The following is a 17016-nucleotide window of genomic DNA, read 5'->3' on the forward strand; positions in this document are numbered from 1 at the left end:
CCTCATTTGAATAACATTTCCTTCTGAATTTCACAAATGTTATTCCAATGAGGTAGCGGACAAAGTACGTTGAACTATTCACCTATTGGTTGATCGTCAGCCATACTTGGAACCACCTCGCGTGGCGACCTGAGCCGCTAACCCGCTGGTTCGCGCATGCTTCCACGAATCGAACTGTCGCCGCAAGCAGGCGGCAGACGGAGGTCGCGAGCCCTCTGCTGCCCGTCCGCGAGGCCATCTACGATCGAATCCACTTCTGACGTCACCCAAATTCCAAAGAGAAATACAGCCCCCCTGCCATCTCGTGCTGTGTATGAAGCATCTGCATTACTTGTGTGATAGCGAAAGCGTGTCTAATTATCACTTTTTCGTCTTCTCTTAAAGATTCCATGTGACGGAGGTTTGAATAACTGCAATACGTTTTTTTTAATACACTTAATTCTGACTTTCGTGCGGCAACTAACAAAAGAAATGTAGTGACGTCACGGTGCAGAGCGGCGACGGCCATTTTAGGTTGCCGAAGGGGAACACTTGCTTACGAGCAGGCGTGGAGATTATGGGGAGTTCTTTTGAGATTTCGGCGATATTGTCGACGTTCAAGTTTCAAGTTTTTTTTCTTACGCCTCACTCTACTTGAACCAAAGACGTCGCCGTCGTCGTACTACAAATGATTAACTTGCCCCCCACCCAACTTACCGGAAGTGAGATACTTTTTTTTTTTTTTAAATACAGTATAAGCTTTATTGAATGCCAACAAATATACAAGACTATACAATGTAAAATTATAATACATACAGAATATAGTGATGAACAGTCGACACATTAAAACAAATAAATCGGGGCTAAAAATATTTCTGTGAGGGCTTCCACTTGGTTGGTCAAAGTTGAAGGTATGTGACGTCATCCAGCTATAACAACCAAGATTTTGCAAACTTAACACAGTGAATATGAATTAAGAGAATATTAACGTGTACATTAACCTCAGTTTTGTAACATTTATACAGTACAAATAGTACAAGCATCCCAAATTGTATTTTGGTTGACTGTTCAAATTTGAAGTTGATCAAAATATTTAGGAAAACATACATGCATGCATGCATACACGCATACATACTGTCAGGTTCACATCAAGTGAGACTTTAGTAAACAACGCACACAATGAGGAGAGAAGACACTCGGCACAATATTGTCTTTTTTCTTGCAAGGAGAGCGCAGGGAAGTGCACTATTACTGTTCCTAAAACCCTCTGCCCGGCTCCTGCGCCGCCTCCTTTTTATTTTCTTAGGAGTCCCTGATTACAAAGGTGTTCCAGTTCTAAGGGAAAGGGTAGCGAAAGCAACTGGAACACTCTGAACTTGTTTTGTCTGTGTGTGTGTGAGCCTTTATCATACATTATGCGGAAGCTAAGCACACCAAGCAAGTTGGGCCGGGATATGGAAAAAGCTAAAGCTAAACCCACAAGCTAATAAAGCTAACAAGCCTGATCATGAAAAATCTAACATATGAATCATAATATAGGCCTACCTTATTATTCTTACATCCCTCCCTGTTTTTATATAGTATAAAGCTAAACCTACAAAGCTAATAAAGCTAAAAAGCACAATCATGAAAAATCTAACACATGAAGATACATATACATTATTACTGTTACACGTACGCACACGCACACGCACACGCGTAGACACATTCATACATACATAGGCTAACAATCCGGAAGTGGTGTGCAAGTTTCTGGGCGTTTCCATGGTGACATCACTGCACTGTGTGTGCGCGCGTGCGCGTTTGTTTGTGTGACACGTCTGGCTTTACTCCTGACGCGACTCAAAGCGAAAGGAAGGGAGAAAAACATTTTACGAAAGGCCGACAAAGCGAACTCAGGACGTCAGGACTGAAGACCAGGTGAAGGACACACACAATATGCCGTCGGGAAACCTTGACATGTTGCATTAATGATTTGACGTTTGTGTTTTTCGAGTTAATTGTCGAAATTTAGAATTTGTGGCCGCGCTAGCCGACGTTAGCTTGGCAGGCTATTAATAACACACAGCGGGCGACAAACAAGCAAACTGTGGTTGCCACCTTTCAAATACTGTTTTTATGCAGTCTTGTTCGTTAAGGCGACTCAAGAGGAGCCCAGTGTTGGGGCGACGTTCGTGCTAGTTTTGCTAATTTATTTAGTCGAAAGGAAAACAAACAACGTCTCATCTGTTGTTTGCTATGTGCTGCTGGCGAACAAGAATCCGCATCGACAACGTAGATTAAAAACTAATTTCGAGCAATGAAAGAAACGTTTGCGTTTCTCAAAGTAGAACCTTACACCGAGTGTTCCCACTTCCGCCAATTGTACAGCAAGATGAATAGCTGTTCAGTTAACTTGCATAATTCATGTCAGGCAGTTTGAAAACACATCTTTACGTGTTAGGTTGCTGGACTAAAATAAGATGTTCTATTTTGGACTGCACTTCTTGACGAATCATTTATTTTAGGTAATGTGAAGGGTTGGCTTGGAGTTTCAACTTCTTCCTTCTTTTCAAAATGGCAGCGCGCAGTGTTTTTGTTTATTTGTATTGGTTATTTTTTTGTATTACACCTAATGTCAAAAGCTCATTTAAGAAATCAGTCATGACAATGTTCTATAACGTGCCCATCTTCAATATGCGTAAAGGTGCAGCAATTGATTAATCATCTTAGCTATTATTAAATTAATTGACAACTATTTTGATAATTAATCATTTAAAGTACAGGTGTCAAACTCATGACGGGGGGGGGGGGGGCACATCTTTCGCACCACATCATTTTATGTGGCCCAAGAAAGCAAATTATGTGCATTGACTTGTTTCTTGCTAAAATACTAGAAATTGCTAACTTTACTGTTTACTGTTAAAAACGTAACTCTATTGCAAGCATTTTTGGTTACCACACCCCCTGTTGAAATAATTATGATTATATTTGAACTTTAACTTCTAATTTCAAAACTATTTTTTTACCAATTTGTTCTGTTTGTAATACGAGGAGATCATACATTTGTTTGGGTTCACAGTCATGACAGCCCTTTGAAGTAAATCATAACTACGATGTGGCCCGCGACAAAAATGAGTTTGACGCCCCTGATTTGGAGCCATTGTTAACTTAAAAATTGTCCAAATTCTCAGTTTTAGCCTCTCAAATGAAAATAATTTTCCGAAAGCAGACTGCTTATCTTTGTGTTGATTCAAAACAACATTTTCATCCATCTGCTTTTACTTTGGAAAGCAATGATCAACATTTTTGCAGATTTTCTGACGAATGTTACACACTGAACCAGTAACCGAATCATCAATTTATGCTTGTGCATTTTCTGCACTGTCAATACCAAAAAATATGAAAACGTTTTTTGTTCATCCGATTCATTGATTAATCAGAAAAATAAGCAACAGATTAATTATTAAGATGATGGTTAATTGCAGCCCTAGATAGAATTTTTAACTTCTTCCTTGTACCCTTTGGAATGGCAGTACACAGTTTCATTAAGTAATATTTTATTATATTGTGCTTTTTTTCATTTACTTATTTTTTTTACTTCATGTAATACAAAAATCTCAATTAGTCAATGTATTGGAGTCACGACAATCTTCTATCAAGTGATGTCTGTGTTCCATTCCATGATACATTTTTGCCAACGCGGTTACGGCAGTCACAATCATTCACTCACTCCTTACTCTTAAAATCACTACACAAGGGTTTTCGGTGGACATTTTCAGGAATTATCGAGGTGCATGTCACTGTGAACAGTCTCTAATTTGTTTCTCTTTCCCCAGATATCATCATCTCCTTTCACCATGAACGTCTTTGACCGCAACATCAACTTTGATTCTCTGTTCAAGTTCTCCCAAATGTACGGCGCACGTCAGACTTGTTCCTTATCTGTGTCGTGATCCTCAAACATTTTTTTTTTTTTCCCTCTTTCAGATCTCATTCCACCCAGGTGCACTTGAAGAATGTCTACTCCAGCTTGGCCGCGTGTATGTTCTTGGCTGCAGCGGGTGCCTACACGCATGTCGTCTTGCACCTCTTCCAGGTAGTTGTAACAACCATACTTCGGTTGGCTTAATCCTAATTAACTTGCATTCTTGCATATTACACACCTGATGATGATGAGGGTATATAAAAAAAAAAACACAGATAGAGCTTAAGGTCAAAATGTGGGTTCATGGTTTGAATATATCCATCTGGAAAGTATTCACAGCACTTGACTTTATCTAAACTTTATGTTAAAGCCTTATTCCAAAATTGAATAAATTAGTTTTTATGTCTGTGTACTGATGCACCTGTTGAAGGTGCAACAACTAAGAGATTAATCAACAACTAAATCATTGATCAAATGGTTTACTGAAAACAAATTATATTATATATTTAAGGAAGGGTTAAAACAAGGAATCCAATTGTGTGTTGTCAGGGAGGCATGCTGTTTGCCCTGGCATCCCTGGGAATGATGGTGTGGCTGGCCATGACGCCCCACAACCCCCACACGGAGAAGAAGAGGCTGGCCATCCTGGCCGGATTCGCCTTCCTTAACGGTTTGCGCTCCGCAAGGACTCTTTGGTGCGTTTGGGTTCCTGGTAGCGCCACGAGACTAACCGAGACGTTTTTCCACTTCCTCCCTCTAGGTGTGGGCCTCGGCCCCACGCTGGACTTTGTCATCGCCGTCAACCCCAGGTATGCCAAGGAACACTTACGTAATGTGTTCTAGCAGCTACCCTCGGGTCAAACATTAATTTTGTCACCTTTTAAATCACATTTGGTCCTCTAAGTCACATAACCCTTTTAGAAAATGGTGGCCACGGCAGTGACTCTCCTTGTGACTACAAGTGGGGGAAAAAAAAATCTGAAATGGATATAGAAAATTATTGTCCTAAAATAAGTTGAAATATTCTCAACATTATGGTGAGGACGCTCGGTGTATTCGTGGTGACAGTTTTGAGGCCGATGCGTTGAATCCGAGCTTTGTCCCTCCTGGGTGGGGTTGAAATGTTTTGTGAAGAACCAGGAGAAAACCCACGGAAGCAAAATTTGCATGTCAGGATTATTGAGGATGAATTATGAGATTGAGTCCATGTCAGCCACTCCTAATGGAAAGACTACTTAGTCAATGAGAAGTCTCAAATATGAAAGAATTGGCATCGAGCAAAGTTCCAAAAACTTTCTCAGCTGTTGTCGCCCCAGGACACACGTTTTTCTTTAGGAACAATTAAAACAAAAGTTTTATTCAAAAATTAGATCAGAAAACACATACTGTATGACGTGGTTAAACATAAGTATACTAAGCTTCCATGTTGGAAACTAAAATTTAACTTGACACCTCTAAGCAAGGGCATAAATAAATGATTACAATTTCACAAAATACCGCCACAAAACGTCACTTGTCTTGTTGGCACTGATCGTTTTTTTTTTTTTTTTTTTTTAGGAAAGTCTTATTATGTAGTAATTTTTGCGTGTAACCTACTGTGTTTGTATGTACCAATACGGGAGGGTGCCGACAAATTAGAATATCGAGGGCAAACAATTGATTGAAATAATTTCTTTCGAAGTGAACCTTCAATTGCTGTTGCTATTTTAGTTCACCACACACAAAGTGAACCATTTTTAAGTCTTTATTTCTTTCAATTGTGATGATTATAGAAAGACACAAAATAAAACATCTAGTATTTCACAAATGTACAATATCATGCCATAGTTCAACATTGTAGGCTGCCTGTGTCCCAATCGTGTCAGCTAGTTACTGCACCGGGCAAGACTGCTGACTTGACGGTTGTTCAGAAAACAGAGCTACCAAGTGTACCAGATTGCCCAATCCCTGACCTCATTCCAGCCAGAACATGCGCTGTTCTGGATATTTTAAAAGAAATCATGGGTCACATTACTAAAACAGGTTGAAAATGAGCAAAATGGATAATTGTGATCTATGCTTGTTAAACCACCGGTGAGCGTCAAAAACAGGAAGGCCAGATCAGAGTTTGCCGTGAAACATCTAAAAGAGCCTGTACAGTTCTGGAGGAGCAGTTTATGGACAGCTGAAACAGATCAACTTGTACCAGAAGGATAGAAAGAGAAAAGTAAGTAAATAGTCAAAGGAAAGCAAGCATAGCATCTCATCAGTGAAGCAAGGTGGCGGTAGTGAAATGGCGTGGACGCGTATGGCTGCCAGTGGAACTGGATCTCATGTATTGATGATGTGACTGCTCACAAAATCAGCATGAATGAATAACAAAAGTGTTTCGGGCAATATGATCTGCTCATTCAGCCGAATGCTACAAAACCGATTGGATGGCGCTTCACAATGCAGATGGACGATGACCCGAAGCATATTGCGAAAGCAACGAGTTTTTAATGGCAAACAACGGGGCGGAACTGAAGACAGCTGCAGCAGAGGTCTGGCAGAGCATCAACGAAACCCGGCGTCTGGTCATGTCTATAGTTTCCAGACTTCAGGATGTCCTTGATTGCAAAGCGCTTGCAACAAAAGTGACAATCTGATTTATGGTGAGGTCGGTTTGCCCAATTACTTTTGGTCCCTGAAAAAATGTGGAGGGACATGTGTAAAATGTATTGTAAATCCAATTCAGGAATTGGATTTAAACGGTTTGAAGCTCAGTCTGCACTCTTGTGTTGTATAGAGCTGGAATGCTAACAATTGTATCAAATGTCCAAATATTTATGGACCTGACTATTTCAATGGGTCGGCTGCTCTGAGAAAACCATTGACGCACTCCATACGGAGAAGAGCTCTCGAAAAGCTCTCAAAAATCCCAGGGCGCATTTACAATGTAATATGAAGGCTTACACCCAAAAAATGATTTTAATTTAAAAAGACGTCAGCTTACAGTCCTGCCTAAAGATGAAAATGACTTCCGCAGCCGTGTTTGCAGACACTGCATGCGCGCGCAAAGGTTCATTAGCAGAAGTCCCATTAACCAGATAAAATAAATATTCAGGCAGTTATTTTGCAAATATTTTCATTGTCCAGTGCTCTTTTTCTGTGTTTTTCAATTCAGGCATTTTGTTTGCTGTATGGATAATTTAAAGTTCAGCTTTTTAATTCATTTGAAAGAGACCTTCAATTCTGCAATTAAAAAAAAAAAAGTTTTAGGAGTTCAAAATGTGTCCACGGGGTCGCTGATGGTGTAATGGTACACACGCCTGAGTTGTGTGCAGGCGGCGTGTGATTGGTTCCCCTCAGTGACGGCGTGTGTCGATTTTGTGCCCCTTAAGCCGATGCAAGGCCACCTTTGTCTCCAAAGACAGAACAGTTCTCATGTGAAACATTGGCAAATGGAGCGTCTGAGTTACATAGCTGCTTTTTCTCTTTTTTTTTCTCTCTTGCATTTTTGATGATTTGTGTTTGTCTTATGCACAGCAGAGCAGTTGTTTATTTTTTTTTTACCCCCCCTTTTTTTCTTTTTAGCATCATCATCACAGCCTTCATGGGAACCTCGGTTATTTTCATCTGCTTCACCCTGAGCGCCCTCTACGCCAAGCGCAGGAGCTACCTGTTCCTCGGAGGTAACCGAGCCTCGTTCCTATTTACACTTGGAACGTCATGCTTGCATGCGCGCGTGAACATCTCTGACCATCTTGTTGTCGTCGTCGTCAGGCACGCTGATGTCCGGCCTGTCCATCATCTTCCTGATGTCGCTCATGAACATGTTCTTTGGATCCGTGATGCTATTCAAGGTCAGTCCTAATCATCATCATCATCATCATCATCATACATGAGCTATTCTACGGCCTGTAGTGTTGTAATTTGATTTGAGTTTTTAGAGCAAGTTGCCATTGGAAACGGCGCAGTCGTTTTGACGCAGCGACTTGACAGAATTTTGGCCCGTACGAGCTTACTGGTGTACATTTTGAACCGAAACTAGTCAGCCAGTCGGAAAAGGGGGTCACCCCAGAGTAGCACAGCGAAGAAGAGAGTCCAGAAATCAAGTTCAGGCTGGTTTACTCTTTTAAAGGCGTTTCTGGACCCATTTTTCTATTGACGATAACTTCGGAAAAAAACATCCCGCAAAAGGCCTATTTCCCCCCACAGCAAAAAGTCAGTTTCTTCGATTTTCATATTTTTTTTCTGCATTGTTCTCAGTTTGAAGTGGGCAATCTAACCAGGTTAAGCATTTTGACAAATTGTCATTTTGGTTGATTTGTGACATTGCAAATTCTACTGATTAAGGAATGATGAATGATTGCCAATGCGCTTTCACTCATTCCTTTCTCCTTAATCACTACAAAGGGCTTTTGAGAGGACAGTTTAGGAAGCATCCAGGTCCACAGGTTGAAGACGCCATTCCTCTTTCCAAGTCTCCTTTGCTTCTTCTCGCAGGCTCACATGTACCTGGGCCTGCTCGTCATGTGTGGCTTCGTCCTGTTCGACACTCAGCTCATCATCGAGAAGGCGGAGAATGGAGACAAGGACTACGTCTGGTGAGTGAGGATGCGTCCGTTTTTTTTTTTGGTTGTTTTTTTTGTGCCGCCATTTCCTTGCTGATGTGCGCAAACTTAGTGCACGTCGCCTCGTTGCAGGCACTGTGTGGACTTGTTCCTGGACTTCATCACCATCTTCCGAAAGCTGATGGTCATCCTTGCCCTCAACGACAAGGTACGCTCGTAAAACAAGGCAACGTAGAGTAACAGTGCGTAGAAGGTCTGCCGAGATCTAATGTTCTCTCTGCTCTTCTGTTATTTCAGGAAAAGAAGAAGGAGAAAAAGTAGACAAGTTTGCGTGCACGACTGAAAAAGAGTCGTGGCCAATTTGCGACACGCACTTGTTATTTTTGACTTAATTTCTTAAACTTGTTGTGGTCTTACGCGCTGATTGCAAATAATTTGATCTTTATTCTTTAACTTCCAAGGGTTTGTTGATTGTCGGCCATGTCAATTAATGCGAGTCGTGCCAGGGAGCAGGAGACTCATGCTGCACTCAGCATACTTGGCCTCTAGAGGGCAGCATTGTGTTGTGCCCGCAAAAGAGACGCTTCAGTTGAGTTTCAGTTTGTTCTTTTGTGCCATCGATTCATGACAGACTTCCATTTAGCATGTCACGTTAGTAATGGTTTAAGTTGAAGTCGTGTGATCACATGCATTGTTTAGCTTAATTTCCAGCTTCCTCTTTTTTAGTGTGTTTGTTTAGCTAGGTGCGATTTGGACATTGGATCCCTTTTCCAAATGTCCTCAGTAGTAATGCTTTGAATTCTCTTGGACTTTTCTAGATCCTAGGTTGGTGGCGTTTGTGCAAGTTTCTGACTGCCCTTTTTCTTTCCTCTTGTAAATTCCACAAATATCTGATAGTTTGCCAAATTTAGTGAAGTTAACCTTACATTTTTAAGCGTATACTGTGAAGAATTTATTTTGTTCATGTAAAAGGTAAGCTACAAGTTTGATACATTTGCCCAAATAAATGTGTTGAATGCACGCATTAAGTGAGGTGCAGTGTTTACTTACACCAAATTGGGGAGGTTTTTTTTTTCCCTTTCACTTCAAGGAAAGATTTTGAACAAAAGCAAATTTTTGTAATTTCCAACAAACCTTGAGTTGTTTTTTTTTTTTTTTTTAACTTTCCGGTTTACTTGAGTTCTCCTTAGAATTGATTGTATAGTCAAATGTGACAGTTGTAAATTAAATATTTGAAATGCATCATGTTGAACAGGCTTTTTGCCTTTTAAGACTCCAACCTTGGCACACACGGCAAGTAATGAATGCATCCAGGAACTAAATGAAAATTATTTAATAGAAAGTTGAAAAAGGGCAGTACATACAGGGGAGCTATCATCTAAAGGATGAACAGCAACACATGTTGACATTGAAAAGAGGAACCTAAACTAAGCCAGACGATTTACCTTTTCACCGAAAGATGAGAATGACGTACATTTAAAATAAATAAATAATAGAAATATTCATGGAATAGCGTAGCCATTTCTCTTTGTTATTATTGCTGGTATATATTACCTTTAAATGCATTGTGGTTTTCAAACAGACATTTTTTTTTTTTCTGACACCTTCCGTGGTCGCAAAATTATCAAATCAACATGATCAATAAAATCATTTGTACATTGAAATTGTGACCACTTTAACAGGAAAACAAATCAGATGAACATTCTTTTATTTTATTTTATTTTTTTAACTGTAGGAGCTCCACCTTTTTTTTTTTTTTCCTTTCTTCAAGTACATGATGTCGTGAAATGATGTCTCCTGGATGCACCTTGAGAACCAGGATGATTGATGATGACACTTAACTAGCTGAACGCCACTTGTGCTATTGGTTAGCTCGCTCGCTCATGCGTTTGCAGTCTTGTACACACCGCTCCACCACGGTGGGTTCGGCTTCACTTGGTTTGGAAATCCTGAGGAGAAGTCTGGTCGATGGCGGGCGCCGTCCTCGCCCGCTTTGAGTTTCCTTCACGATCCGGATCATGACTCTCCAGCCGGCGCGTGCGAGCGAGCGAGCGAGCATCATCCTTGGCTGCCGCACGAAGACAGACTGTCGTAGAGCGAGTCGCTGAGGGACTCTGGCGTCTCCAGAACCTGCGGCCGGCCGGGCGACAGCGCCTCCTCCGGCCGCTCCCTGAGCAGCTCCAGTCCGGCGTCCCGGCTCATCTCGGCAACGCCGGGGGCCCGGGCCTTTCCACGGCGGCTCAATCCCGACTGGGGTGGCACGGGCAGGCCAGCGGGCTCTGCCGCGCGGCTGGAAGACGGGCCGCTTGCTTTCAAGCTCTGAATAGGAGCAAGACACCAAGGAGGACTTTTAGCAAACACTCGCACATACTGACCAAAATTTCCCTGATGTCAAACCCACCTGTCCAAATGTGGTCATTTTTCACAAATCAATTTTTACAAATAATTGATCATTTTTTGGGTGTGATTTTGGTACTGTTTTTTATTGTTGTTGTTGTTCTCCAATCAGAATGCAGCCTCTGTGTTGCCATGTCAATCTTAACTGCCTTGGGCCTTCACACAATAAGTAGTAGTCCTGGCACATGGATTGTAAACTAAAGGCCAGTTTCTTTAACCAATGACCAATCACATTTCAATTTTTCCTCAAAAAAACAAGCATTGGTCTGTCCTCTGATTGGTTGTTGACTATTGAAACACGTCTGTCACAGTCTGCAAATGTGAATAGTTGAGTAGCTCTGGTGAGTATGATGTATTATTTTTTGTATTTTGTTGATTTTTCTTGGCATCCATCCAAACTGCTTATCGGTTAGGAGGAAATATTAGGAACTGCCACTGATGATGTATGTGGAACAAGTGAGTTGTTACATTGTTTTTGCATTGTATTGATGTTTGTGTCATTTCGCCGACGTGAAAGCGCTGCTTTTAAGACGTGGATGAAGTCGCAACTGACTTTGAGGTCTTATGTAACACTCGGGCGGGAACACACGTGAAGTGGGTTACAGCAATCTGAATTATTCACATCCTGCTGATGAATTATTCCTCAGCGAGAAAGTACTTCTGTGTTTTCAGATGATGTAAGAGGGCCTGTACCCGTTGTCTCTCTCCCTGCCTCGCTCTCGAATGAAACTCGACGAATATAATATCAGACAAGGAGAAGCTTAATTTAGAAAAATCAGGTGCATCCGCCTGTGGTGATTTTGCAACTTATACGCAGAGTACACACTTATTAGTGAGTTAGGCCCAATATCAGCAGTTTGACTTCAAATCCAAAATAGGTAGGGAAAAGACTAGCACTGAATTTCCTGCTTGCATTTGCACCTGTTTATCTTTGTTAAGTTACATTTTCTGCAATGACGGTCACCGAAATAACATTAGTGTTGCCAGGACAATAAGTAACGGACTTGGGCTGTCACTGTCTCCCCATGACCCTAAGAAGGGGCTCGCTTGTTGTAAAAAAAAAAAACAAGCACAGGGCTCCCGTCAATTACAACACCTACATTCAGTGTAATCAACATTGAGTTGTACTTTTAATCATTTCTTTTTACCAAGCAATCCATTACCTGCACTCTCCGTTCCAACTGTTTTATTCACCCTCCCAAAGTCTGCATTACTTTTGCTCAGTCACCTTTTCAATGTTCTATCCCAAACAACTGAAACACTCCAATTACTAGGGAAAGCATCTTGCTGCCATTTTAAAGTAATAAGTTATCACATTAAAACATGAAACTTATCCTGTTATAACAATATTGAACTTTTATTTGTCCTGCTGTGGCGTTTGTGTCACTTTCAGTGCAGATGTGTGAGGATGATGAAAAGGTGCATACCGCTCTGAAGGGCGCGCCGAAGGACACCACCTCCTCCTCTTCCTCCTCCACAGCCAGGTACACGTCTGCGGGTCCTGCTGGAGTCTTGAGGTTGGGGAAGGTCCACGTCTTTGAACGGGGAGAGAACATGTGCGCTCCGTGGGCCTCTTTGTCTGCGGAAGGACACATGAAACACACGTAAGCGCTTCACATTTTGTTACGTTACAGCTGCATTCCAATGCAGAATAAATTCTAACTTGTACTAGGGCTACAAATATCGAAGATGTTGGTATTCGAATACCCTACTGAAAATTGTATTGAATAATCGGGTATTCGGATGAAAATACTTTTTTTATTTGCTTGGTGAAAGATAAAGAAGACAAAAAACCCCCCACACATTTCCACTTAGGCCTATTAATGAATGGCCAACTGGTTTTCAATTTTAGATAATCGACATTTTATACTTAAATTTAAACTGCATAGCAGCATACTATTTTCCTCTCTAGAAACATTAGTGAGAATTCAGGTAAATCTCTCCCCTCAGATTTTGGTCTATGAGACCATGTGACGTCAGAAGCACAGTAGCGATTATGTCGCCTAAAACAACACACGTGAGTAAGCCTGGTTTGGTTTGGCATGCTGTCAGCATCAAAGTGCGCAGAGTCATTTATGTCTAATAACTTGAGCGCGACTAGCGGCTAACACAACTAGCAGCTAGTGCTAGTGGCTATCGCTAAACGCTGGCAACAGCGGCCATACAATACAATGTCAGTGGAATTAACAGACGTGGGCATTCCATCGGTACTGACGGATGCCCATTTTGCTGACAAATGACTGCAAATTTCAGTGATATGTCATATGTGACTTATTGTCTTGGATTTATCAACTACTGGGTTACATGATGCACGCGCTATGTTATATTTACTTTATTGAATGTTTCAGTCAAAGAGATGATTGTAAATATTGATTGTGAATTTGAATACTACGTAATATGATGGTGACGATGACGGACGGGTGCCATGGCGGCTGATGAATGACGGATCGGCAAAATTAAGTAAACTTCAAATAATAACTTCAAAATAAAAGTGTACCAAAGCACTGATGTCCGTATATTATTTGGTAACTAAGGTGTATTTTGAAGTTGGCCTTCTGACCGCGTTAATAGTATGAACAATTGTTACCGGGGTTAGCTATAAATTACAACGCAAGGTAAAATCTATATTGTGCAAACTTTTATGAGTCAAACTTTAAGACAAAAGATAAAAATAGCACAAAAATGATGTACTGGGGAAAAAAAGAAAAGACCATTTTTCAAAGCCATCCCGGATTACATTTGCTGTTGACCAGTGTAATCGTTAGTTGCAGCCCTACTACAGATGTCTGAAAAAAACTTTCCGCCACTGCATGAATGTGAAAGTCAATCATGAAAATGGTTTGACCAGTCCAACATTACGAGGCCAAAGCATCAAGCGACCTCCGCCAAGGCAACGCAAAGAAGTGACCTCTTCTCATGGCGTAGCATGTGCGCTTTGTGCGCGCGTTCACCTTCGCAAATGACGCCGGCCGAGCCTCTTCCTTCCATTTTGGAGACGTGCTGTGCGTTGGGAAGGGGCTGCTTGTGCGCGGCGTAGCACTCATCCTGCGACGCGGGCTCCCGGTCCAAGGTGCGGGCCCGTCGCCCGGCCCTCCCCGGGGAGCCCGAAGGCCGCTGCTCGGCCCTGCTCTTGGACAGGCTTCGTCCCGTCGCCCCGCCGCCACCGCCGCTGCAGTCGGGGAGCGGGAACGTGCCAATGCCGCTGTCCAGCGTGTACGTGGACGGACCGGAACCTGCGGTGAAGAGATGTGATGAAACGATATAAAGGGACGGTCTGAAGAGCTGCAATGTCGCCTATTGACCGAAAACTGTGATCAGTTGCCATCGAAATGTACTCATGTCCAATTCGACCTTTGAAAATATGAAAATGACAACCCCAGTATTGCGGACATTGTCCACATTAAGCCTAAGCTATTTTACATGAAGGTTTTTAAACTATCCGCATATAAACACGTTTTTCAAAGGTGAACTATTCAATTTTTGGGGGGGATACTATCCTCTATTATTGTCTGAAAAAACATGACTATTCACTGTATTGTGAATGTATATGTCCGGTCCAAGCTAAAAAGCTTTGCTTTGGCATTTTGTTCTTGTTAGGTTTCATTTTTGAATGCTCCTCATGCGAGACAAAAAAAGTCAAAGTTTGCTTGTTTTTGCTCCTCTTCCAAGGCAGCTACTAGCAGCCCGTGAACTCTACTTTACCATTACAATTTGCATATATTCCCTAATATTTATTACTCTGTGTAAATTAGGGACGGACTGGTATCAGCTGGGTCGATTGATCGGCACCGATATTTGTCACGTTGACACATATCGACATTCGGCCTTTTCAAAAAAAAAAAAAAAAATCCGACGGTCAATGAAGATCAACTTAAAACTTGGTTATTTTGAATCTGGTTCAGCACGGCTACATCGCAGTCAAAATGTGACACTTTTTACTTTGGTTTGAATTTAAAACAAAGACGAGAGAAAGATGAACATTTCAGTTCTATTGAAATGAAGAAAAACACATCGGTGTATCGCTCGTGTAAAGGCCAAATGGGGACTTTAAAGCGTTTGCGTAAAGTTCTAGTGTGCTCGTGCTTGTTCGGCCATATGCGCGATGTCACGTCAGTTTGTGCTAGCGTGCTATTTAGGCTAGCGAATACTATTAATGAATCTCATGTGAAGGTGGTTTGTTTGTGTTGAATAATTGAACTACTTAACAGTCATTTGTGTGAAACGTTGCGTGAAAAGTTTTGTCACTTGCGTAACATGCGTTCTAGATGCGTAGTGTTGAGTTTTAACGTCAATTTTAACGTTTTATCTTGTTGCAAGGAAATTTTGAACACGTTCAAAGTTTGCGACCTTGAACAACGACATACGCTACCTTCGGCCCTCAATGAGGTATGGCAGATATTACACACAAAAAAAATCTCCCACCATATTCCTTTTCAGCGTGAACAATAGTTGCATACTTCAATATTTTCTTGCCACAATCATCCATGACTTCTAATTTTTCCTTTTAGCAATAAATCCACTAACCACCCAAAAATGTGTCGGTTGGACATTTGGTTGAAATTTCGGGATGAACCTACAATGCACTACAAACTTTACTAGTGAACTTAATTTGACCTTGTGTAAACTTTGGAATGCAGAATGTTTCGGTCCTTTTTGCACAGCAAAATTCACAATAGCTGTTTGATCCATGGTTCGACGTACGAATATGTCACAAATATAACATGAGATTGGATTTCATCTACATTATGTGACCCGGAACTTTATTATATGTATTACGGTAATATGATATATTTGTACAGCAGCTAATGCCGAGTTGTCTTCACAGCTCTTCTCACCTGAAAAGTGTTGCGAATGAACCGACTCCACAAGGTTATCATCTGACGTGATCTTGCCCAATCGATGGGACGCCTGCATGACAGAAGCACGCCGATCATCGTTTTTGATCGAGGCTCGGAAGGAGACAACTCCCAAGTGGACAAGACGACGACCACGACTGACCTTTTCCACGTTGTCCCCGCCGCCGGCGTGTGTGATGACGACATCGTTTTGCTGACCGAACGCAGGCCTGGACGTCTTGCAGTCGAACGAGAGCCTCCGCTGCGGCACGCTCACGGCTTCCTTGCCGTCCACTCTACAAGCACCAAGCACCGGGTCGTAAGGTCAGTGGGTGTCAAACCGGGGTCCCCACTTGTCCTATGGACAATTTAGAGTCTTCAATGAACCCAAGAGGGTGTTTCTGGAATGTGGGAGGAAGTTAGAAACCCCACACAAGCACGGGGAGAACACACTATCTCCCCACATGATGTCCGTGCAGAGATTGGAACAATACAATGCAATTTTATTTATGTAGCGCATTTCATAACAGCATAGAGCTGTAACAAAGCACTTTACAAACAATACAATCAATCGAACAAAAACAATAGATATCAATAATATATAAAATACAAAGCCAATAAATTGACATAAAAACACTATATACAATTGACGGCGGAAAAGAGCCGAAAATGTCAGGTCTGATCAAAAGCCAGAGAAAAGAAATGTGTCTTCAACCGGGTTTTAAAAATGGACAGAGAGGGCGCTTGCCCAACAACCAATGGGAGGTCATTCCAGAGGGAAGGACCAGCGACAGAAAAGGCTCGATCCCCTTTCAGTCAAGCATTTTAAGTACGTTTGCTACTTAGAACGCATACAAATAACACCTTTTTTCCGTGTCGCTGCCCTGCGTGTTTTTTGTTGTTGTTTTGTTTGTTTTTCAATCACTCATGGGCTACGATAGCTGAAGTGACACCAAATGGAACGAAAGGATATTCTGTCACCAAGACCCAGTCGTGTCTTGGACAAAACCTGCCGTGAAGAGAAAGGTTGGCAACGAGAACAGACGATTTCAAGAAAAAGAGGAGACGGAATGTTTTTTTTTTCCTTGATCACAAGGCCTAACCGACGTGTTGAATGCACAGAGAAAGTTGCGGTGCTCAAGAAATGAGACGTCATGACTCAACTAGACATGCTCTCGGCGAGACTAGACTAATGCACTTTTTTTCGGAGTCAGCCAATCCTCCATCAGGCGTTTCCAGTTGGTCCTAAATGCTGCTGCTCGCCTCTTGACTGGTAATACAATATGTATTCCGTCTATACTGTACTAGTACGGTTGGCCGGATCTCGCTTCAGACCCGGAAATGTCTTTTTTTTTTTTTTTAC

General features: G+C 41.8%; 2 protein-coding genes across 9 annotated transcripts in view; one reads left to right on the plus strand and one right to left on the minus strand.

The window, feature by feature from the left end:
* Positions 1-1731: 1731 nt before the first annotated feature.
* tmbim6 (transmembrane BAX inhibitor motif containing 6) lies at positions 1732-9441 on the plus strand. The gene is made up of 10 exons (XM_086032845.1): positions 1732-1899; positions 3798-3874; positions 3949-4057; positions 4436-4556; positions 4647-4695; positions 7442-7539; positions 7631-7710; positions 8354-8454; positions 8554-8629; positions 8719-9441. The coding sequence occupies exons 2-10, from the start codon at positions 3819-3821 to the stop codon at positions 8740-8742; spliced, it is 714 nt and encodes a 237-aa protein (XP_085888971.1). The 5' UTR covers positions 1732-1899; positions 3798-3818; the 3' UTR covers positions 8743-9441.
* Positions 9442-9739: 298 nt separating this feature from the next.
* The window catches only part of nckap5l (NCK-associated protein 5-like), a 50052-nt gene continuing 42775 nt past the window's right edge, over positions 9740-17016 (minus strand). For all 8 annotated transcript variants that reach the window (XM_086032808.1, XM_086032785.1, XM_086032766.1 and 5 more), the window contains 5 exons: positions 15817-15949; positions 15654-15726; positions 13770-14051; positions 12246-12397; positions 9740-10740 (listed from right to left, as the gene is read on the minus strand). In XM_086032808.1, coding sequence (XP_085888934.1) covers positions 10480-10740; positions 12246-12397; positions 13770-14051; positions 15654-15726; positions 15817-15949 — 901 coding nt within the window. In that variant the 3' untranslated portion in view covers positions 9740-10479. The remainder of the gene's footprint in view (positions 10741-12245; positions 12398-13769; positions 14052-15653; positions 15727-15816; positions 15950-17016) is intronic.

Source organism: Filicampus tigris, chromosome 1, assembly GCF_054856515.1.
Source record: "Filicampus tigris isolate MCC_2025a chromosome 1, RoL_Ftig_1.0, whole genome shotgun sequence".
Taxonomy (NCBI): domain Eukaryota; kingdom Metazoa; phylum Chordata; class Actinopteri; order Syngnathiformes; family Syngnathidae; genus Filicampus; species Filicampus tigris.